Raw genomic sequence first — 26507 nt, forward strand, 5'->3', positions numbered from 1 at the left:
TAATACATATAGTGGTATGAAAAAGTGAAACTTTGGAAAGACGCAACAATACAACGCGATATCTTGATTGTTGTATCGTAATTTCGGAATGCGGAATTCGGGTCGCGGTAGTTGGTTAGATTCGCCAACATAGTAGGCGCATCGCGTTAATGAAATCGCCCAAGTTAACGGTCGCGCGTAACACATCTCTCGGCATATAAAGTGCGATCCCCGGGATCTTTACTGTTATGCAAATCGGGAACGATGCGAATGGGAGCCGACCGAGGCGACTCGACTCGCGAAAGCGTTACGCGACGATCCCGGTAACCCCCTAATTTTAATTAAGATCGCTATCAATTCCGCCCATTCTAACCGCGATCGGTAGCTTCTGGTTTCCTCGCTCGTTTCGCTAACCCACTTTGGCAGTTTCTTTGTTGCGGATCGCGTGCATTTCCCGGCAAAAACACTCAAAAATATATTACCACTGAGATATCTGTGAGATATTGAAGCTACTTCATTTTCAGCGCATAGAAACAAGTATAAAAATACAATAGAAGCGCCACGTTTGCTTTGCTCATTTTTTAACAGATTGAGAATTAAATAACATATTATGGAGAATTTTAAAAAAAGTGCAATATATAGTAGCTAATTAAATTTTTACACATGTATACAGTTGTTTTATTTAATTGTGTATGTTAAAATGATGTTTCGCGTGTCAACTTGTTAGAAAATATTATATACATATGTCTAGAAAAAGCTTTTTTCATTTTAATCTACTATATTATTCATTTTTATTTTACTACTAATTATGTCTGTTCTATTTCTTTGATATCTATTTTTGTTATATCGAATGTATACATATAGTCCTATACTTCCAATTTATTATACCTACTTTTCATTTATTCGGTTTACAATTTAAAAAATAACGATTGCCGACGATTATAGACGTTTAAATAAGCATTTCAAATATTAAATCCGCGCATGCGAGAGAAAAAGATATATATACTCGCACTCACATACATAAAAATATACGATTATCTTATCAAAATATACAATTGAGATATTTTCTTCTCGCGTTGCGCAATCATTTATCACTCGCAAACAGCTTCTCAATATTTATAGTTGACGGTCGATCGAGAACGACGACGTTTTCGATTAGACGAAAAGATCTTTGTCCCAAATCGATTGAGATTGTGTCCTTTTCATTCTGTTGGTTGGGTACCTGCACACAATCCGTTTCCCAGTCGCATCCCAAACAAATATCAGGAGCGACCAATATTGATTCTGTCGTTCTTGCTTTTCTGCTTTCGGCGTTCTTTCGTCGTCACACATTTCCTGCAACAATGGTTCTGTTCCGAAAGAAAATTTATGTCCGCGTAATAAAATATTTTAAAGGTATGATCCACGTTTCCGGATATCTATGCGCTCGTGCGATTGATATCCAGTTGCTAGATATTGCCGGACATTTTTATAATGTTTTAGCTTTAGATTCTACGTTCTATCGTTTTCGAAACTAGAAAACTATAAGATTATAAAGGCGTTACTCGATTAAGAAAGTAATCGTGACTTTTCAATTTTAAAAATAAACTAGTAAAATAATCTTTTTAAAGAGAGAGAAAGAGAGATGTATCAGGGGAAAATACTTTTTTTTATCGCACAGACAGTTTGTCAACAAATTTATTCAATTTAAATTTTTATAAATATGTAAATAATATAAGTTATATATCTACTTTATCCTTACTTCATATTTGTTGGGTGATTCATTTGAGATAATTATATATTTTATATACACAAATAAAGTTTATATATTCTCGAAACACAAATATCTCATTGTATTATATCGATGAGAGAAAAAAATTATATATTACGACGCGCGGAATTACATATCAAATACAAGTTATTTGATGTAAGGAATTCGCTCTCTCTCTTTAATGTCACGAGTCGCGAGTACATTCGACCGCGTTTGCGCGGCGGAGGTTCGATTTCAATTTTCCACCCTTCGGAAGCAGACAGGCTGCAGCTGGTTGCAGCTTGTGCGACTGCGATCGGCACTCGCGTATATACGCTACCCGGACAATATTCCGTGAGCTGGTCCTTCCCTAATGGCTAATAAACTAGCCCTCGATAGATTCTCTCTCTCTCTCTCTCTTCTCCTATTCTAATACCCTTCACTCGTTCTACCTTATACGCTATACAGCTTTCGCGTGGACACTCGTGTCTTATTACATATTCAGACTAGGATAGGAGAAAGGGGGGAGAGAGAGAGAGAGAGAGAAGCCAGCAACCAATATCGAAAGCGTTCTCCTGATAGTCATAACTGTTGCCGTTCAGTTTCTAAACCTTATCTTTTGTTACTCGTTTTCATTATCATCTCACGCAACATGACGCAAGATTTTGAACGCTATCTCAACAATGTATAAACATTTATAAATTAAAATTTTGAATGAGAAGACAATTTACATGCGCATAAGCATGTTGAACAATTTTTTCGATCAACTACGAATACTAGTCTATACGAGGAAATTATTTGTATACAAATTTATCTGTTGCCATTTGACATACATTGTTGTCTTTATAGTAGGTAAAAATAAAACTTTTATTTTATAGATTATAAATTCTCTTTTAATATTACCAAAGAGAAAAAAATTCTTCGATACCTTGTAATTATATGTAATAATACGATTAATTGAAAAAAACACGTGTATTGGGAAATGTAATTAAAAATACATATTTTTTGAAAAGTTGAGAAATATTTTCTATATCTTTCTTTATGAAAATTGTTTGAATGTATAATATACGTATAAAGAAAGATATTTTGTAAAACAAAAATGTCGATATTGCTGATAATGAGTCTCAGGACGAGACCGTGACGGTTCTCGAATACAAATTGATAATCAGAATATTGTATCGTGCCGTGCGGGGCTCGACAAACTGACTTTAAAAGTTCTCTCTCCGCATCTTTGTTCGTCGACATTCGTCTCCGCTGAATATCCAACTCGCTGTCGGAAGCCAATATTGAACTTTCCGATAACTGCATTCTGCATCAAGTATGCTTGGTCGGTTAATTGGCCAAAAATGATTCGAATGTCATCGTTTGAATTGCGTTCTTCATTCTTGTCTGTCATTTGAAATATTTTTAACAATCAGAAATATCTCTAGAAATATCTCTAGTACAATATATTAATTACATAATGATGGAAAATAAATTGATCAAAAATTGTAGAAATTTGAGATATTGGGTGTAACTTTATAGCAACGTATACACGTACAATGACTGTAATAAAATTAATAATTCATATAATGTGTATGTGTGATAAAAAATGTGCCTCTTTAGAATAAGTAACATGAAAAAGTTTCAAGAGCGATAAAAATTAGTTGAATTATTCGTAGGTACGAAACGTTTACTTTTTCCATTGTAAAATAGCATTTAATAGCTATAACACTTTCTTATGATATAGCACTTATGATATAACACTTTCTTCGATCGATACTAAATCTCACGGCATTACGCTCCGATGCATCGCTTGCTTTCCATGTTTATATACCGTGTACCATGTTTATGTACCTGTATACCACAAGAAAATTTCAAAATCCCCATTTAATTCTTGTCGAATACTCTCCATTACACCATCGTATTTCTTATATTCAGCTATCTGGTGATTTCGTGTCAGCGTCCGAGCCAGCGCCTATTTTAAATACACGGGGCTTTAAATGAAACTTTATAATATTAATATTTTATTCTCTTCTTCTCTCTAACTCGAGTAAAATTTATATTTGTCGCAAGACCTTGAACAAGTCAAATTGAATCGAAAGCGGGCGGCAGTAGCTTCTAATGTTAAATCTATATTTGCAAATAATTTTTGTGAAACGCCAAATTAAATACACACATGATAATATTTTAGATATTTATGTGTAATATAAAATTGTATATATTTTATGTACAACTTGCATTTCTTTTTATTTTTTAAAATTAATACAGCTAAAGTGCGTTTCTATTTTCTAACATTCCGCTGAGCCTGCTAGTCTCGATGAAATTCCTAAAAGGCTGGTTGATATTAATTCGAGCGGCTAGTTATATTAAATCGCAAACAGAGAGTTTCTTACGAATTTGGAGTTTTCTAATCCGGCTCATTTTCTTTTGGACAATTGGAAGGCTTACTTCATTTTTCTACAACGTCTGCAACAGATATCATACTCGGAGAAAATTGTCGATATTTCGGGATCGAAAGCTCACACATGTCGAGGCGCACTTCCGTTGGCGGCAATTTTCTCCGTTACATCTTTCTTTTCTCTTTTTCTCCTTTCTCCTGTTCCCTTCTTTTTCCATTCCGCTCTCTCGCTGGTTTATATGCTTCTTGTTTGACTGTGATGTACGCTCGGATTCGCGCTCTGGAATGGAATTGTTCTCGGTCTGAGAAATGTTTTTGATGAGGGGTACAGTTCTTTCGCCGATGAAAGAAGTTACCAAATGTCGCATCGAACAGCGAGATTAATTCTTTTCATTCGTCACATTCACGCCGTGCAAAATGTCATTGCATGGTTCTTTTATATTATATTTTTCTAGGGAAGAGATGAGAGTAGCTAAACATAACATTTCAGAGTTTTGATATATTATAATTAATAAAGTTTCGACTCATTTCCAAAGAATCTTAAAAAATCTTATAAAATTGCTGATGTCTTGATAAATTCTCGACATGTTTTACTTTAATTTTTGACATGTCAAAACATAGAGTTTTGACAATTAATAAAATGTCTGAAACTGTAATAGAACCATGACGATTTTTTTATTATACGCCGATTGATTTTTTAATTTGATCAAAATTCTTGAAATAGCATTCAAAACTTTCCCAAGAGAGATGATTTGTGAAGAAAAATTTTTATCTATGGAAATGTTTTAAAAAATAATTGCTACAGTTTTTTTTTACTTTTATTATTGATTCGAATTCCCTTAACGATAAAATTATCAAGACATAGAAAACCGCCGAGTTAAAAATAAAGCATTGACCTTTTATTCTTTTTTTTAGTAAAGTCCTCAAAATTTAATGCTGTTTGTAATAACATTATCGATTCTCATTTCATCTCAAAGTTATTACATATACTTATATTATAGGTATTATATAAATGCGAGAAAGATTAACATTTTAATGTGATGGAAATAAATAATTCAATTTATAATTTCATCACATATATATTATCCTGTTCTATTAAACCGTTTTAAAAATTTCCTTTTCTCGTAGGCGATTGCTATAGCATTTTGCCGAGCAATTCTGTTTCGCGTTTATCTCCGGAGGCGATTTTCGGAGTAAACTCCGTCGTTCTCTTTCGTGTTGTTGGATTTTCTCCGAAAGTTCTCGCGGCGGTACTCGGGATGAGAGATTCTTAACGATTTTGCCAGATCAGAAGACGTCGGCGAAATCTTTCGTCGTAGCGCGATTCGCGGTCCGGCTATACATACGTGAGGGATTGCAAAACCAAAGGAAAGCGTATTGTTCCGCAACGATTCGTTTGCATTTCATTGCAGTTTTATGCAGCTACAGATCGACCATCTCTCGTCCATTCTTTACGAAAACTTTCTTCGCTGTCGGTCTATTGAATTAAAATTGATCCGAAAGTAACTCGAATTTACATTTTTCAGCGTCTCGATCCGATAGCATCCGATGTATAGAATAGATCGCGCGCGCGCGACATAAATATCTCGCATAGCGAGAGCGAAAATTACACTCGGATATTCGTATGGATATTTATATCGTATGGATGAAAGAAAATGCGAATCGTATATTTTAATATTTATTTATGGAATCTGCGGAAACACACGCCAGCGTGACATATTATACATGCGCGCACACGCATACATCGTATGGAATTTATACAGAAATCTATTATTATTAAAGCAAATGACTCTGTGAAGGTTTTACCATTAATTTTACCATTAAAGCAATTAGTGTAATTAATTAGAAGTGTAATTATGAGTGGTTTACTAATAATATACAGCAAATTACAAGTGGGTAATTATTTTATCAAAAATTACAAGTAACTAAATTAAGCTAGGACGAATAGAATGCACATTCGCGCGAAAACAGTTTATTTTTTGAATGAATGAAATATCGTGGCATACATTTTGTTCATATATTTTGCATTGTTTTAAAATATGTCTCAAGATACGCGCAGCGCAAAACGTCGCGGTAGACGGCACGAGCTATGGAAAGAAAAATTTACTCGCACGAATTAGTTTGTAAAATTATTAACCCATAAAACACGCGTTTCTCGCGATTTTTCCTACGAGTTTTCCATCTTCCTTCCGCCGTATTTCGGTTTGTCTGGATTTATTCGTTGTTGCAGCTGTGCAACATCTTCATCGGGGGTCCTCGCAGCCGAAAGAATATTGTGTTGCAATTGTTTCAATCTTGTATCTCGTTATTATCGTTTCTGCCTTCTTTTTCTTCAGCTCGTGTATTTGCATGGAAACGAGCCTCGTCTACTTTATAAAATGCTTTTAGAAAAGACGCCGTGACCAGATAGTAGAAAGGATAGCGTAAAAGTATACGATTCAGTCATAAAAATATTTTGTTTTATTCATCTTAATCATGCGATACCTTGCACATGCACGTATGCCTATTTTACCGCATTTAATTACTCTTACTTTCAAAAGCTTTTACACGATATTTTTGTCAAATCTTATATCGTTTTCTTTTCTTCTTCTAACTTTTTCCTATCTGAAATAATATGTTTCAACTTTTCAATTTTGGTTTTAATTGATTTTAAATTTTCTGTGAAATAGGGAGATTAAATTTGTAATTTTAATCTATTTTATTTTTCTCGACGTAAGATGTTTTATGTTATTACTGCGAAATAGTTTTAATTTTTAATCATCGTGTGTATTTCATGAAGCCTTTCTCTCCTTTTCTCTTTATATATTTCTCTCTTTATTTTCTCTATAAAAGTATATCAACTATGCATTGAGATAACACGGCCGAAATTAAACTGGGAACAACGTTGCAAGCCGCGAAATATTATCAAAATTATTTTTAATGCTGTTTTTCACGCATCGTGCATTATTGTCATTATTTGTCATTTTGCATACAGATTTTGACCGTCCCTCAAAGTTGTTCGGGAAAGATTATTCGCGAGGGACTAATGATGAGGCGCAATTTGAGGTCCTTTGTGAAAGATCGATCAGTTGAAGAAGATTGCTAGCGCCGTTGCACGATTTGCATATTCGAAATATGTCGTATGCATATGCAGCAGGATCAAATGCATTCTTGTTTCCGCGATGTATGCCATGCTGCTCCGCCCTTGCGTTTTCCGCATTTACGATCCAACTTATTAAATTGCACGGACGTGGAAGGAAAAGTATATTCTTTACTCTTGTATATTTTGCCAATATTAGCGCTTCGCTTTATTTCTTATGAATATTCAATGCTTGATGAGTAATAATCGACTTTCAAATTTGTACCCTTTGCGCTTATCATATTAGTGATCAAATAAGTGTTATCGTGTAAAAATAAAAATAACGTTATATACACATATATGATATTATTATATTACAGTACTAGATATATTTGCGCAACTATGGTTTTTATTATTGTTAATTTAATTGGTTCTAATGATTTTTCAAAGCGTATTTGCCTCTGACGGTGAGTACATGTGAAATTTAAACTATTAAAAAATAATTTAAATAGTCTTGTTTAAATCAAATATATATACATATTACCTATAAAAATAATAGAAAACAAAAAAAAGATCTTTATTTCAAATGCTATAATCAAAACTATTAATTGAAATAAAAATTTTTATTTCATATGACACTAAAAGTTTTTTCGCATTATTTCAGATATTCTTTTTCTCGTATTGTTTCAAACATTATTTTAAATGTTAGATGGAAAGAGAAATAATGTATAAAGTGATAAAAACACATGCATTTATTTTAAAATCAGTTTATTTTTAATTTGTTGTTGTGAAAATAATTAATGATTTAACAAAGCATAGACAAAAATAGATTGAGAGATGTAAATTGTAATAAAAATAACTGAATGAAGATAACTAAATATAAATTTGTAAAAATATATTTTACTTTTTTTGCCACACAAAGAGAGAAAGAGAGAGAGAGAGAGAGAGAGAGAGAGAGAGAGAGAGAGAGAATTTTGATTATTTAAAGTCTCTAATGAGAAATATAATATACCTATATAGATATAAATATATTTGAAATATTTTGTTTCATAAAATTAATATTTCGAGAGAAATTTTAATACATAATTAATTATTACTTTATAATTATAATAACCATTTACGTGTAATTAAATAAGAAAAATAACTTGCGCGCGCGAATATTCTTATTTTCTATTTTAAATTCTGTGTATTCTTGTGTCCATTTTGGCTTTCCTGCATCATATTCTATTGTATTATTATTTCTATATGATTGTGAATATTTTTTTTCTAACAATACCTTTTTCTAATAATAGATATTTTATTCTGAATAATAAAAGCGCAATAGGAAAATGACACTTTCTCTATTTATGCCAACATTGATATATATCGTGAGCGATATAATCGAGACATGTTAAATGCCGATATATCTTTCGCGTCATTCTCTACGATGACAAGAGGAACAGAAAAGTAAAAGCAAAGATGGAGAAACCGGAAGTATTCGAAGAGGGATAGCAGATGAAGGACGTCCAACTACAAAGAGACGAACGTAAGAGTGATTTTCAATATTACCGATATTCGGCTCCCATCTCGCGAGCATACGATATCGATACTAGATAAACAAAACCAGGTTTGTGGGAGTTTGACGATAAGGTTGCGATTGCAAGAGAAGAGTAGAAAAGAAAGAGGATAGGAAACTAGGCAGTTATAATGGGAGAATGTCAGGGATACTAGTGATGATGTTGTCGATGGAATGAGGGGAGAAGTAGAAAGAGGGAGACGCGTGCGTGCGTGCGTGCGTGTGTACGTGTGTGCGTGCCAGCCAACGGTGAAGAGTTGTCGACAATGGGAGGAGAGGATATGCCAGACACGTTTCCTCTTGGTACCACATTCACGCAGCCTGTTTCTAGATAAATGTACAGAGTGTCGCGATATGAAAGCAGCGGGGTTGTTTTGCTTCGCGTAGATTTTTCTTCGGAAACTCGGCGGAAGTGTATAGTGGTCGTATGGAAGGGAGAGAGGAACAGAGAGGGAAAAAGACTACCGGTGACACTGAACTAAACTTTCGACTGCAGAATTTATTGCCGTATAAAGAGATTTTTTTTTTTTTTTTTTTTTTTTTGAGAAGGCGTTGGATAACTCTCATAGACGTGTCTGAAAAATCCAGTCAATTTTCAATTATTTATATATACAACAATATTATACTTATATATATGAAATATTGTATATATTTTGTGTTTTATACATATAATAATGTATATATTGTACATATACTGCATGTGTGCATACCATTACACATACCTACACATACACCCGCGCGCGCGCGCGCTCACGCAATATATACATTTATAGAAAATAAACTGTGTGTAATTGGAGAATAGTTGAAATTAAAGAGTTTAAATTGGATGATATTAATTTGGAATGCGAAAACATAAAAGGCGTAAAATGGAAAAAGATGAAAAATGCATTTTATAAGGGACACTTGTAAAGTTGTAAAGTACATGTGTTTATCTATACGATGTGGAAAAGGATGAAAGAATTTGCTGAACACAATGAAAGATTAGAGAGTTTCTTGACGAGAAAGCGATCGCTGAATCGATTCCTGTCTAATCGATCTAATGTGATCCTAAGACTTTATAAGTCTCTTTTGGAAGACAATGTAAGTTTTTGTCGCGACACGAATCTAATCGCGATGCACGGATAGTTAGTACGGATTATCGTAAAAATACCGCTTTTAATTCGGCCTTTACTCCTGTTTCCTCAACTCTTTCAACGCGGTAAGCCGTCTAATATTATTTCTTCCATCTTCCTTCTTTCTCTTTCTCTGTCTATTTTCTTTTCAACAATTATTTTCGCATCTATACTACCGTTTGTTTTACATTATACTAGGTAAAAAATATTTATGCTAGTCTGCGTTTACAAACGTGTGTTATAATAATAGGACTCGTGAGAGAATCAATAGTGAAATAATGCGTCACTTTGTCATTAATTTTCAGCCGTGTGTACCGTGCTGGTTAATTTCTCTATGATTTATTTATTATTGCGTGTGATAAGGACGATCCGCGAATCGAAACAAAGTGCATTATGCAACTGCATCGAATTGTACTGAATTATTCAGCGTCACATGTGTAACGGGGTTGAATCCGGACATTGCGGCTGTGTAATATCGAAACATCTCGCTATATAATGATACGACGATGTGTAGTAGATTCCACGATTCCACGATTTTCAATAGTGAGACAAATCAAACCGCTAATATTACAGCATTTGTTATCTACAGGATTTAAGCATGAGAAACGAGTAACCGCAATATGACGCGAGAGAGCGATTTAAATCGATCGACAATCGTTATCGGTGTTTAAATCCATTTTATTAATTGTGCAATCGACGAAAACCGTGAGACTGTAGTACTTTGCGTCATCGATCCTTTTCAAAGTGATTTCATATTATTAACGCGCTACAAATCCACGTCGCATCGTAAAGAAAATTTATCTCTCTCACATTACAATTTATCATTAAAATAATTTAGCTGCGATATATGTGTATGTATTTATTTTATACACGCGCATACGCGCGCAGATACCGATAATGAGGATAAATTTTGAAATGCGAGAGAATCATAAATTCTCATACATATTTTCTTTTCCATTTCCTGAGAAAAGGAAATGTATTTTTTTCTTTTTTTTTTTACCTATTACAGCTTTATTGATTTTTTTGGTCATTCGACAAAGGAATATATGTGAAAACGTTATGCGAGAATCTTTAAATTTGTCGAAATTTTCTGCGCGAAAACATCATCGATTCGCGCAATGATAAATTTAACGAATCCAACGAGATTAAACGAATATAAAAGACGAATGCATAAGCGATAGTTCTAAATCGAAACTGGTCGTCCGTAAAATATAATGACGTCTGGTGCTGGCTGGTCAACGACACGTCGGGATGTGCAGCCAAGAAGGAAGAAATGTATTACGCGAGCGCATAACAAGCAGGGTCAAGTGAAGAGACATCTTGGAGTCGGACGATTCCGACCGATCTCGTATCGGGTCGCGAGCACGGATATATATCTACTCCGGCGGAATAAATTCTCGGGAAATATTTGTCGAACTCTCTGCCGTGCTTCGTGAAATATCCGTCTCAGGAAGGAAATAAGTCCTCCGAGTACACCGTATTTGAGTCCTTGAATAAAGCTTTTCCTTTTGATGCCTATCGTACGAGAGAGTGAAGAAGCAACGTCCGAGTTAACACTTGACTTATATACGAGCGTTTCGTTAAAAAAATTCTCGTCATCCATGAGAAACTTGGGAGATTACTTTTCTATTAATCGGATTCAAACGCAAGTTTAAGTAATCGTTTACACGTTTTTGTAAAGCGTTTTGCAAGCTATTCAAGTTTCTCTGTAAAATAGAGGTACGCGCGAGAGTTAATATATATATATATCGATCTCTCGTCAATCTTTGATATTATAGCTAGGATAATTTCCTCGACGAAATCGGCTGCTCTTTGCAATGTCATTTTTTCCCGTTAACGACGCGCGAGCAACGTTTTTGAAGGAAATCTACATCAAGATATCCAAAGAGAGGCGCTTTGAAGCGATAGCGACAAGCTCGCGTATCGTCAAAGGACTCTTGGTAGAGAATGATTTTCTTTCGCGTAAAGAGTGTATAATATTTACGAGTTTTAAAGAGTAACTCTCTTTCGCGCGCGCACGATACAGAGAATGCATAATTTCGCATTTATCGCATTTATTATAACCATCGAATTTGCAAACGATAAGAGATAACATGCACTTGACGTACAAAGAAGGCCGCCCGCGTGACAGGCTACAAATCTACCTACCTACCTCGATCGTCGATTCTTTGTCACGCGAAAATTACATACGTATATCAAAATATGCGTTACGGGCGGAAGTAAAGTTTCCTTTCGTTTCTCGCTATCGATCAGTCGGTCGCGCGCAAACACGCAGTTGCATTTTTCTGCACGGAAAAGCACGAGATGCGCGGGATATCGAGTCGGATACCTTGCGTGTATGTGCGCTTTCTTTAGTGGTATCTGGAAGAAGAGAGGCCGTGCGCTCTCGAGATTGGAAAACATGAAAATTTATTATTCGATAATTAGAGCGCGACAAAAGGGGATCGAATTTCCCCGCTCTTTTCTACTCGCTCATCTTTTTACAGCGCCAATTTGCATATTTTCAAGCGATTATGATGATGGATACGCTATTCGACAGCGTGTCGGAAATGTTTCTCGGGATGGAAAATAATTGAATGTTGAGAAAAAAGAAAAAATGTCTGCGAATGCGTAACAGTCTCGAAATGAATAAACATTTTAATTGGGAAATGGAAAAAAGCTGCGGGTAAAGTTTTAAAATATATACTTTTACGATCGAATTGATTTCGCGCGAAACGAGAAATTCGTTGTTTGCTCCATCAAACTTGCTTATTTCATTGACGATGGTACTTGGAACGTCATCGCGCGAAAACATATTATTCCGGTATGGTTCCCGCAGTGACGACGCCAAATCGGGAACTCTAATTCAATTACTACAGATTAATTGATTTACATATCTAATCTCGCGTGGTGTAGCGACGTAAGCGGAACTAGAATTTCGTCGACGTTTGCGAATTGGAACGCGAATCGAATCGCATTTACGTGTGCGCGCACTCATAAGATCATTGGCATCAATGTTGTTGATTATATTACGTTATAAAGAGGCAGATTTTTTTCTCGGAATATATATAACGGGCGAGAGAAATGCACGGGTGCGCTAGGAAATTTAGGATCTTAATTTTGCGCATACAACTAAATTAATAAATTAATCTTGGAAAATACAATTACTTTTGTTACGCGTCGCGTAATAATCAACCGACGACGATAACGATACAACAACGAAAAGTTAAACGCGATTATTGGTTCACTTATACCTGTTAAAAAGCGCACATATACATTAAAAGCGGGCGCGCGCGTTTTTAATGAAATTAAATCTGATGGGAAAAATATAAAATCCAAATAAATTAAATAACGTTTCGATAAAACACATTTCTTCGAAATAACGTGTTTTCACAATTGTAATTGTCCACGCTAATATTACAATAATTTTTCAGGTATTGTAAAACACTTTCACGGCGAGATTTAAAATCACGCCTGCTGTTCGCGTGCGAATCATAATAATAATTGCAAATTTCAGTCGCAATCTCCACTTGTCACGTACAACGAGGATATAGTACGGTACAAGGCATCGCGCGTGTTTTTTCGCTCGAATCGAAGATGGGGGTCAGTGACCCTACCAAAGGGTTCGTACCTTTGGATTATCCTATCGCCTTCGTTACTTTACCAAATCTTTTACCGTCTTTTCTCGCGTCTAAGCGAAATAACCGAATCGAAAGATTTAATCCTATTTGTGACAATTTTTTTAACGACAACCGTTGCTTCGATATCGATTCGTTACCACCAGTGTGCGTGGGTAATACTCCTTCCTCGATAATATCCTTCCATCTTAACTTTAGATTACGGCAGTAAGCTTTCTTAATTAAATAGGATAATATTTTGCTTAAAACTCGGGTCAAGCGCTCCGAAGACAAGCCTGCGGCATTTCGCGGGAGTGTAATTAGGGAAATTAATTAACGGTCTATAAGCGAGTGGGCGTCGCCGCGTGTGAAGCGCGTGTACGAAATTCACGAGGGACGTTTACCGAGCTCCGATGTCCTTTCGTGGTACGACACACAACGACGCTACGGTATCCTCACGTCGAGCAACAACCACAAAGCAATTGTTGCCGCGAATTACGAGGCGTGTACACGTCCCCGGGAATCCCACCGCGATGCCGTAACGTATTTATTTACATTTACGTTAACGCGTTGATTACAATCTCGAAATTGTTATAGTTGCTTATTTTGCAATCGAGTGCGAAATCAAGAAACGGATATTGCAGCGTAATGCAAGGCACCCGCTGGCAATTTTTTAAACAATATCAAACTAAATAAATATAGAGAATATAGAGGAAAATTCAAAATTGTAGCTCATTAAGTTGCTCGGTAATTAAAATTCTGAAAAGATTACGCGTGTCTATCACTGATTGCGTGTAATTGTTTTGGTGGATATCGCACAATTTTCAAAGATAAACATGTCTGAAAATTACCAATATGCGTTTCGACTGTCTACCTTATGTAATACAATCTTGTTGAGAATTTTATTCTTATGCGATAAAAATCGCGGAAATTTTGAAATATTTGTATTATATAATTATTCCTAATTAGGAAAGATATCAAAAGTGGGGTGTGCGATCTTGAAAAGTCGTCCAAGTTGTATATAAAAAGAAACGTTTTATCGATACATTATCCACGCACACATACATGTATAACATTTTATCGGATATATGAAAAAAGGATCAAAAAATATCTAGAGCATTATCTTATTATTTTCTGAAACACTGTACGCGGATTACAGGGTATATAAAAGTATGTTGCTGCGATCTCAGATGAGCGTAAAACCGCGCGTATGGCAGGTGCGTTGAGTGCATAGTGAGCGTTAAGTGCACGAGGTATAGGACATGCCGGCGACCTTAACGGTGTTCATCCTGCGGCTTTGTCGTGGATTAACTCCCTTAACATTAGCGCGTTGCATCGTACAGGAAAGAGAGACGAGGGAACGCGCGACATTCCCTTTGAGAATTTCTGTTAAACTCGCGCGCTCCTACAAACCAAGTCCACTTCCGATGTCTCTCGAAAACCGGTAATGCGACCAAAGTCGCCTTTGTTACATCAAGAGCCAGTCGCATCGGTTGGCTCTTGACCTTTGACTAGCATCTCCGGTTACATTCGCGCGATTAACGCACAAAGTAGTATATCTGAGGCATTTGTGACTGGATGGATTTTGACGAAGGGATGACCATTCAAACGATAAAGTAAAATTAAATTAAATGATGCTCGGTGCAATAAAATAAGAATGCAATAAAAAAGAGCCATAGTCGCCATTATCGCACATATGTACGCCAATTTTTGTTCGGATCTAATGTAATTTACAAATATGTCGTCAAACGTCACAATGAATCTGGAAGGATATCTCGTTGATGTACTTTAAATACGTCTGTGGAGATGCTATAAATATAAAAATCTTTAATCCTTTACCGATGTTTTAGAAATTTAAACTATATTGTCGACCTTCAAATGATGAAAAAAATACCATATTAAAATAAGGCTCTTTATAATTGCTATGAAATTTAATATATTAAAATACACACACACACACACACATATTTGTAAATGATGAATCCTCCGAGTAATAATGATTAAAAGATGTTTAGAAAAACACTTTTCATATTTTTATAATCATTAATTAATCGAGGTAAAACATTTTATAGAAAAGATGAACGAAGCAATCTATCTCTTATGTTTGTTCGTATTATTTTGAATTTTGTTTCGTAAACTCATTCGCAACTGAATTATTATAATTCGTCGCCGGTCTAGATAAAAGTAGCATCCTATATTCCATTTCGTACCGCTGTGGCTATAAATCACATCCACCGGTGTACAATTTGCACTTTATTACCATACAAATTACCATAACGTCGCCGGGATTACCGGCGACGACCAACGCCCACGTAAAATTTCGACGAAGAAAAAATACCTGTTTGACACTGCAGATTTTGCGCGCGTGTAACGATATATATTCCCAACTCGTAAAATATATACATGTATATACATACGTATAATTTGCATGCATCTCACAATCAGTTGATATAATTTGTAAGAATGCGAAACACGAGAATCTATCGAAAGCTTTATATATCTTTGGTCGAGGGAATCTTTGTCGAGGAAAGATTATAAAAGAGAAAACACTCTGCGCGTTCTCTCAAACACTCTGTTTAGTCTATTCAATATTCCGAATGCAACGCGGCGGAAAGCGTACGAAAACATGCCGTTTCGGGTCCTTTGAGAGTTCGCCTTCGGTAAACCTCTGTTAAAACAACGTAACCGAGCGATGGTTCAACTCAACCAATCAACAGTGTCCCGAATATCTCTCTCTCGGTCGGGGAAAAATACGGCCGTTGTATGCATGGAATGTCGTCGCGTGCGCGCGCGTCCGCGCCCGGAATTCCGGTGAAACAAAAATAAAATGAAAGCGACGCGCGTGCTCGCGCTCGTGCTCACTCGTTCTTCATCGTTGCGCGCCTTGCCGAGATCAAAACTTTAATTTATTGCCCGCGGCACGCAAACCCTCGCTTTCTAGATCGAAGGGCGGATTATACGCGACTTAGGTGCTTTTATCAAACGCTCTGCATTACGGTGACAGATCGTTCGCGCGTCACATGTACTTACACACGCGTGCGAGCTTTTTATTTTCATAAATATGAAACGGAAAGAAATTACAAGTATAATTGAAAAAAGTGCATCGTCGTAAAAATTTTTGCCAATCACCCGATTGAGACGATATAATATTCATAGAGATTTGTTTATATAAAACGTGTAATATTTTTACATACGTATCTTAAAAATTTATGATAGTTTATATCTATATACATGCAGCTCTTTTAATTTATTTTCATATAGGGTAAAACGGTGCCATATATTTATTTAAATTAATATAAAATGTATTTATGAACAGATATATATATGTATACTACAGAATATATTTATGAACAGATTTTATTGGTAGAGCTGAAATTTACAAAGATTTAATCTAATTCACAATTTACAATTCATATTTGTATCAATTTTTGATCCCAGACTGTGGTGAAAAATGCCTCGGATAACTATAATGAATAAAAATAATAATTTTTTTAAGTTATAAAATTCGCGCGACGAAACATAAAAATTCATATTTTCATTCGATAAAAATAAATATTAATATTCATTTTTAGTATCTTTTATAGACTTTTGTTATTACTCTCAGCAATTTCTCCTAGCTCCATTTCACCCTTGAGTTTTCCTCTTACATATTTTATCCATAATCTGGCAAAAAAAATGATTTAAATATGTTATAATATAGAGTTAGGATATATTATCCCTAATATGGGGCATTTTTGCATTTTTAAAGAAAAGTACATTCTCAATTTTATTAACATTTATCGATAAGCTCGTTACGTCAAAGCAATAAGTGAGGTGTTTTTCTTATCGGGATTATTACGCCATTTTAAGCTATAATACTTTTACCTTGTAATACATTTTATAAAAAATATAATTACAAAAATTTGTATATTTTTTTGTAATATTAAGTGAAAGCAACATAATATATATAACGTATATGTGATAATTTTATATACAGAAACTCTCTCTTTTATCGCAACATAAATTGACGTTTTCTTCAAATTTAAAAATGTTTTTAATTGTTAATATATTTTTGGAATATTTACAATTTTAGATTTAAATAGAATCGCAATCTATTCCCTCTATTTACACCCTTGTTGTATAGAAAACATCCCATCTATTTAGGATGTGAATCGTTTTTCTTGCCGCGGCATTGTGCAACCATACAACAAAGTTGCACTCTGTATATAAGGGATGCACACGCATTATTCTCCGTTATACGACGCATTTGTCGCAGAACACGAATGCGCGGATTGCGATAGAGAATTAATTCTAGCACGCGAAATACATTTGACAGTCTAGATTTTATCGCGATGCGAATAAAAGCATTGATATATTTTACGAGAAATATTCGCGCAATAGAATTTGACAAATAATAAATCTCATCTCGCACCATAATACATCGACACGAGAGCGTGTAAACGTAATAAATATAAGAGAAAAATATATCAACGCTAGTTTGCGCTAGTGGTTCTACAAAATATATTTTCAATCGATATATTTTACATATTATACTTTTATCTACATAACAATTTTGCATAACCGACTATTTTCTGCGATAAATTTATTTTTTTTTACAACAATTGTTAAAAATTTCAATAAAAATTAAACATTCTTTTTTTCTTATCGCCCAAATGTAGATCGAAATTAACAAATTTCGATAATATGGCGGAGTGAAACATGTACGCCATCAAGTTCTAACGGTCATCAGATTTATGTGCTTTACATCAATGTAAAGCACAGTTTATATGAAAAACTTGCAAATCTTTTTATATTTAAAAATTTTCAAAAATTCTTAGCTCGTTACATCCTTCTCTTAAATTTTATGCATCGAATACTAAATAGTTCGAGAAATTTTCTAACGATAAAGCAGTTACATACACATCTACTAGAAATATCACATGATACCAAAAGTTTATGATTTTTCGCAGCGCAGTTGTAAATATCCGTTTTGTGCTCGAAGACATTTTGCGTCGTTGGTTTTTCAAGTGGATGCGCTGCCGTGAAAGAGGGTCGCATCGATAAAAAATCTCAGAAAGGACGTGAGGGATTGTCGTGGTATTCGAAAAAAAGGAAAGAAAGAAAAAGAGACGAGCGTCGCAACTTGATGAAAATCACGCGCTTCGCAATTTTGCGAATTGCAACAGAATTGCGACTTTTCCTTTTCTTTCCTCTACTTGCTCCTTATGCTCCTTTCCGTTTTCCTCTGCTCGTTTACGCGGGCGCATTGGGCGCACAAACATACCGGAAGCCGCGGATATATCCCTGCGGTCATTGGCCGGCCGCAAAACCGCCAACCGTAACTCAATTAATCCGGATTGATCCGTCGGTAACATCTGAGCGTGCGCCGCTCACATAGAGCGATATACGTTTGTGTGTGCGCAAATCGATCAGGAGAGACAAAGGAAAATTATATATATATATATATATATATATATATATATATATATATAAAGCGATGTGTTTTTTTCTTGATAATTATATCACCACAAAAATAGTTACATATCTATGATTTGAGGGAAAAATGAAAAGGTGAATCTCGAATCCCACATCGCGTTTGATGATACATTTGATAATATCTGAAAATTTCGAAATTTCTTTCCGATTTGAAAAATTACGTGTCGTGGATCAAATTACTTCAAAGTACATATATTTTCATCAATCTCAAACTTTTTTTTACCGACAAATTAAAATTTGTCAACGTGTAATTATTTTCTCCGCTATTGTATCGCTTTGATGTGTAAATATTTTTCTTGGTCGCATTTTATTGATTATCAATTGAATTCTTTTATATTTACTTTTAATTATCACATTTAATTGCATCTTTCTCGTGATCTATTACATTTTTAATAGCGTGCCATTATCGGACCATTTGATTATACGCATCTTGGTACATTGTTGTCGTTAATGAATTTCTACAGATTCTCGCAAATACACACATTTCCTGGTTATTGAAAATTGGAAAAATTTATAATACATTTACTATATATTATGAAAAAAATTAATTATGTACGTAATAGATAATGTAATGGTAACAATTGTGTGTTAATCGTTATTTAATAATTATTATTTTATCATTAATATTCGGCCCGTTTATTCGCGGGATTAAACGAAAGCGTGAGTGAGTTATTATACTCGACGATCACAAACGACCGTTATTCAACGAATGAGCTACATTTACGCCGCCCATGTTAATTTATCTACGCCGGCAATGGAAATATCGCGACACTTTTACGCAAACGACCTCATTTGATTCCGTAAACATGCTAGAGCCTCGCACGTTCTGACGAATGCCGACATTTTTTATCGCGCAAACATAAACTCCGCGAGTATGTCGACCATTTGCAATCTATCCACTTGCGCAAGATTGCCCTTTTCGCGATATATTAAAGAAACGGGAATCCTCGATCCACTCGCGCCTATATACAACTTTGCGACTACAACTTTTAGATATTTCACGCGCGAGAGGAAACGTCGTTGTAATTATTCGCGGATGGCGAGAAGATTGTGCACGCAAATTGACATAAAAGCGACATGTTAATTAGCACGCGGGGAATTTTAATTTGAAATGCCCGGAGGACACGAGTAAAAGAGGACGCTCGTGTTTTATTTTTTCGGGAAATGTAATAATTTCTTCTCGCATTTTGATGAACAAATTTGATGATTCAAATTCATCTCGATATCAACAACTAGCGCCTCTTAATTAAAAATTGATAATTGTGCGCGTGTGGAGCAAAACGAATTTATGAATATTACGGCACACATTTATTTTTAATTTAAGAGCTATGGTTTTAATGCGCTGTTGCAATATCGCGGTGAAAATATTCTCATTGCCGGATGCTCACAATTAATTGAATTTATCAATAATTGCTATCCTCGAATTAACGATGCAATGATAAAATGTTGGCACTCGTTTATAACGATGACGGATAATCAAGTAGCACGAGTGTATGTGTGTGTGTGTGTGCGTGTGTGACATTTTACTCGCCCGAGTTTTAACGTACATTGGGAACGTATACCGTAATTGTAAGACGCGCGTGATTTTAAAAATTTTTATTGCATTTTTTTGAATCGAGCGACAACTCGTGCAAAATTTTCGCTCGGTAAGAGCAGCTCTCTCCAGACGAGTGCATATCGAAAAGTACGAATAAGGAGGAGACTGCGGAAATGAAGATAATAAGCGGAGCGAAGCTAGGAAATCTCTCCTACGAGAGAGTTTCAGTTTCTCTAAGGAGAGCCGAGATCGGAGGCCGACGTATATCCGGGTATATCGTGATGATGAGAGGAGATATTAAATATCAGCTTCTCTTCCTGATATTCTGTCGCGTGTTTTGATCATAGCTCTATTAAAACTCATCTCGTGTAACTTTTTTTCGCTGTTTTATAAAATAGAAATATATTTAAACGAATATTGCGCGCGATATTGCGTTCGCGTTGTTATAAAATAACGATGTACGGCTGTTAAATTCAATTAAAGTCGCGCATTTGCCCGCGAGCGATATTGCACGGAAAATTGATCGGCGCCGATCGGTCCTACTATTGAAGGAACGCCGAAAAATACATACATTACGACAACATAATATTATTATACATCAGATGTGTGACCGAACGTACACGCGCATTATTTCGTATCGCCAGTGCGAAACATGTTACGAGATACGTGCTCTTACACGCTGCTGTATCATTCCTCTGATTCACGTCCCGGGCATCGCTTCCCACGCAATAACAATAAGTTCGCGAATTTATCTCGGTCGAATTTTATCATCCACTGCGAGCTTTCAGCAAATGTCAGAAAATTGCCGCATCCAGACACACGCCGTTATTCTTAACATGTGAATGGAATATGAATATCTGTCGTAACCGCAGCCGAATCAGAGACTCCTCGCGAGAGAAATCACTTTGCGAGATATACCAAATTCGACGAAGAGCGAGGAGGTGCCTTTTCGTAAATCGGCGAGAAGAGAATTCGATATGTCATGCGTTGATCCTTCATAACGGATAGACGTCGTCGCGCGAAAAGAGAATACACTCATTTTCTGATCTATTGAGATCTATTGTATTTATATAAAATATTTGGTTTTAAGATATCCATTTATAAAATATTTTTTTATATAAGTACAAAATATTCTACATTTATATACAACTTTTTTACTTGTACTATGAAAATACCTAAAATGACAGTCAACGATACAATGTGAATTTTAAACATTGATCGACAAAACATTTCAAAGTATTTTTCTTTTCAGCGAAACGAAAAATGCGAGAAAAGTTTGCGACAATAGGAGAAAAGTTAATATATATCGCGGGACAAACTGGATTTCCTTATTACTCGCCTTTTGCGGAATATTATGCGATTACGTTTTTAAAAAGAAATTTAATTTCGCGTGCGTTGTGTTTATGTGTGTTGTTACGGTTGTAAATTTAAAATGACAGACGTTATAAGAGAATCAATATTATTATGAGTATAAAGAAAAAATAATTTTTGTCAGTGCGTTTGCTTACGAAAGATAATTATTGTTACAAAACAGCCGAGCGAAAAAGTTTTAAAACTTAAACAAAATGATAAATCGAGCAAGTTTCTTTTCCGGTCCACATCCTATCTTGCTTTTTTACGCCACGTTTAATTCTGATTCGTAAAATCAATCGAATGTAGAGTTTTAATCGATACATAAATATATAATTAATTTACATAATAAACATTTGTCCATCCAATCCAATACGAAAAATGATGTTTACATGTAAATATTATTCTAATTTTGTATCTCAACTATTATTTTTGCTCATCTTTAGCAGTCTTACCAACGATAACGGAATGCTTCGCTCGTCGTGCGTGTGCACGCAGACTTCTTTCAATTTTGATTTCTGTCGCATTTTTATCTTTCTTGGTAAGAATGACAAGGAGGGACGGGAAAAATTTTCAATTTTCGAGTATCTCGGCAATTTTCCTGATTTTTTTCGTGGGAGCCGGCGTCCACCATGAGTATCATTACTGTTTTGGTTGAAAAGGAAGAAAGGAAGGAAGGAAGGAAAAAAGGATACGTGTGGAAATGTAAGTGAAAATGATAATGTGGACTCGTCCAGCATATTATATCGGCGCATCGGCGCGAGGTTTCGGTACGCAAAGTTTCTGCGCGAGTTGCAAGTTTTCGAGTTTATACTCGAGTTGGAGCGCATTGTTAATTCGTTCCACTTAATATCCTTATCCTGTTACATCGCTTTACTTAACCAAGGATGCGCTTGGAGAACGAATGTGCGATGGAAGAGCGAGTACTCGAGAATATTGACGGTAAACTTTCATGACGATTTTAAGGACGAAATCTCAAACAATTTCTTCTTTTATAGTAAATACGTATATATATCTTTACAAAAGTTTTATAAAAATACTGTAATTGGATAAATGCTGCAAACGGATAAATGTGATTTGCTTTGCGCGATTTTGCGAATAATATAATGTTCCCTTTGTCTGTGTATAAATTTTAGCTAGAAATAATGATGACACATGTATGATAATACAATGTAATTAAACATGCAGGACCGGTACTATACGTCAAAATGTAATACGCAGTTGTATGTGATTTATAACGGCGTTCGATCGCTCATTAAATATAAATGAATTTGCCGATGCCAAATGTCGCCTGTTTGCGCGGAGTGTTTACTAAAACTATCTATGCTAAATATTCTTAATATCGTTTTTGCGCGTTGTAACAATGTACGAGAATATAATTTTTATTTCTTTATTAAAAAATTTTATTTTGAAATAGAAAGAGAGCCAATTGTTGATCATTTTACATGTTACTCGCTAATCATTCTATAGAATATATATATAATACTTGTCGAAACACACAATGTGCGCGATGGGATAGAATAATGAGCAGTCAATCGACTGAATGTAAGATAAACCAACATAATTCGGTTACGGAGCAAAATCTGAGAACACATTCTCTTTATGGCAAAGACATTTATATCGCGATCAAAGAGAGATGATAAAACTAGGAACAATGGGAAAAGGGCCGCTGCCGCCGCCGTCGTCGTCGTCGTCGTCGTCGTCGTCATCGTTGTCGTTGCGATGTGAAAGCAGCAAAGAGAGAGCAGAAGGGGAAAATACATTTTCATAATCGAGTCAAGTACTTTACAGTGTGTCTATTCCAGAAATTTCGCTCAAGCGCGCGCACAGTGTCTCTTACGTTGCTATAAAAAAGGGGGAAATGTCTTGAGTCGAACGCAGTGAAAAGGATTATTGGATTTGCCAGGGATGATGCTTGCGCTCGTACATTTCTTTCGCGATAGGAAGAATCTTTTCTCTTATTTTTTGTCTTTATTTTCCTTTTGTCGGCGTTAGAATTATGACGAGAACATTTAAAGTAATTTATGCTTTTATCGTTTCTCCTTCTCTCTCTCTTTAATCGCAATTACAAATTTCACTTATAATCTTTAGCAATCGCGATTTCTATAGAAATCGAATCGATTTATCGAGCGTCACAAAATCCTACAAAAGGAAATCCTAGAAGCAGAAAATTTATCATAAATTTGTAATGGATACTCTTCTGCTGAACATTATTTAAACTGATTATACATTTATTTCGTATAATCCTGACTTGTCTTATGTATTATATTTTTAATTTTTGTGGGCTTTCAACTGGTAGGTCCGCTTGTCGCGGAGCGGATGATAGAAATAACGGTCCAAATTTCCACGAAGGATTTTTTTTTTTTTTTTTTTTTTTTCGTGAGAGTAGATCGGCGCGGAATAGGATCCCTTTTCGCGAAATGGAAAATAGAGGTTGCGGCGAAGACGAGCTTGTCTCAAATAACGTCTTTTCGTCCTATTCATTACGCGGATTTCCTATCCTTATATATAAACCAACGAGCAACAAGCCGATCTGCTTCGATGGCCGATCAAAGGATTTACGTTAATGTAAAATAAATGGGTTTCCTTTACGCACAGCTTTTATGCTTTCGCTAGACTTAGATTATGCGCGTATTGGCGACTCACGATTCATGAATATATGTATAGTATAAAGAAATCTCATTGATCCCTACTATTCACTTTTATAGACGAACCGCGCGAATGCGCGTATAATCTAGTGCTACAATTTCAGTTTGCTTCGATTTACAATTATGTATACGTACAATTATGCATGCACGCGACCGTACATACACGCACACGCACGCACACACCTATTGCGCACGTGCGCGCATCATCTGTTTTGTAACAGGAGGAAAATTAATTGCGCTAAAGATGCTCGCAGTTTGTAAAGCGTTACGAGCGGTTTTACAAAATGAGGTCTTTTGCATTGTATAATGCTACTACCAGCCAAGGTAAGGTTAACTATTTCGGGATAATGAAGGAGAGGCTCATTATACATTACAAGACTTTCTTCGTCTTGTTGCGGAGAGTTTGATAAGCATTGACTTAAAGTTCCGCGCGCGCGAACGGAGTTCTCTTAACTCGGGCAATAAACTGGATTTCGCAGTTTCTATTGAATAATCATAAGTGGTAATACTTTGCACTTGCCGCTTAATCCAGCGTCTTATACGTCTGAATATGCATGAATCCATTGCCAGTCGCAAACAGGCTGCTACTTGAAATAATTTCGCGAATCACTTTGCGCAACAGATAAGGTAAGAATTATTTTCATCGTTCTTTTGATTATGCTTCTAGGGTAATGAAGCCCATTAGTCTATTATTTTCTTTACACTCTGCTAAAAGAATAGATTTGCCCATGATAATAAATAAGTAATGTATTTTTGCAATTTATATCTAATAATGAGGTAAAATGTGAAATACATAATGCTACTATGTTGTGTAACAATAAATAAAACGAAACTCTGCACAACTCTTTGTAATTTCAAGTCTCATGAATATGCCTTTATGAAAGATTACTATAGAATTTATATTTATTTCGTTTAACAGTGCTATATCGATAAATGAGATAGTTTCGATTCGATGTTTCGAATAACGCAGTCTTTAATCGACATTTCGAACATTTGCTTTTTTAGTCTTCCTGCAATCATTTTTTATCCTTTTTTCTTTTTATTACGATACTACGTCAATTTTTACGCAACATTTCTGATTTTCTGTGATATATAACCAAATTTGTAATTTTTAGATTGTATATTATTTCGCGCATCATTTTTTTGCGATAAATATAATTTAACAAATTTTACACGTTGTATTCGTACACGTACAACACAAATGTCTCATAGAAATTAGAAATTAGAGAATTCATATGAGAGAAAAGAAGAATTATTTTTTTCGCACTGTTAAACTTCTGGTTAAACTTCTTTTCGTCATAAACTGCAGTAACGTGGCTTTTTATACATGATGCATTTCATTTAGTCCGACCCCGAGACCCATCTGCCGCACGTAAATCTCGTTTACATACGGTGAGAGTATGCGTAGTCTACGTGACTAATTGTGAGCGGCATTAAAAGGGCAACGTTTACGTGTCGCGAGGCGAGGGGCGCGATTACGAAAGCGCGACGACAACGACAACGACTACGACAACGACGTTGGCCAGAGAATTTCGCGTTGCACACCCAAAGCCCGGGGATCACGCTACACCCCTTCTCCGAACTTGCCATTCGTAATCCCCCCCCGTGCCTTCCCCTATTTGCCCTGGGGGCTTCGGGCGCAAACATCGCAAGGATTACATGCTGTTTGCTGTGAATTGAAGCCACCGTAAATTCCGCGGTGTGCCGACTTCGCGAACGCGGCGCCGATGTACGCGCGATATAGGGCGCTGCGCCGAATTGCACAGTCTTTAGTCTGCTAAAACATAAGATAAGAGAATCATGGAAATATATCTATAAAACGGAGCGAAAATATGTTACAGCATTTTATACGGCACTGGTCAAAAATATTGCATCGCTTATGGAAAGAGGGAAATCGTCAACTTTAATAAACAAAAGTACATTTAAAAGTTTATTATCAAATTATATTTTGATTATATTGCTGTTATCTTATGCTTTAATAATTTTATGAACAAGAATAAAATAGGGAAAAAAAGATAAACTTATTTATTTACGCGTGCGCCTTTTCTGGAGTTTCTTCTTTTCTTATTTTTTGGAGTTGCAATATTT

General features: G+C 35.5%; 2 protein-coding genes across 6 annotated transcripts in view; one reads left to right on the plus strand and one right to left on the minus strand.

The window, feature by feature from the left end:
- Ph4alphaefb (prolyl 4-hydroxylase subunit alpha-1) overlaps positions 1 to 26507 on the plus strand; it is a 142438-nt gene that overhangs the window by 7184 nt on the left and 108747 nt on the right. The gene's annotated exons all lie outside the window — the stretch shown is intronic.
- Positions 1087 to 26507, minus strand: part of LOC145977118 (ATP-dependent RNA helicase with zinc finger domain) — a 125701-nt gene continuing 100280 nt past the window's right edge. The window contains exon 7 of one of the 3 annotated variants that reach the window (XM_083108840.1): positions 1087 to 1328. In XM_083108840.1, the coding sequence (XP_082964966.1) occupies positions 1242 to 1328 (87 nt within the window). In that variant the 3' untranslated portion in view covers positions 1087 to 1241. Of the gene's footprint in view, positions 1329 to 2933; positions 3098 to 4031; positions 4369 to 26507 lie in introns of those variants that run through there. The other 2 variants (XM_083108842.1, XM_083108844.1) reach the window with 2 other exon arrangements.

Source organism: Camponotus vicinus, unplaced genomic scaffold (assembly GCF_025532165.1).
Source record: "Camponotus vicinus isolate PSW18456_S1 unplaced genomic scaffold, iyCamVici1.0 SCAF_9, whole genome shotgun sequence".
Classification (NCBI taxonomy): domain Eukaryota; kingdom Metazoa; phylum Arthropoda; class Insecta; order Hymenoptera; family Formicidae; genus Camponotus; species Camponotus vicinus.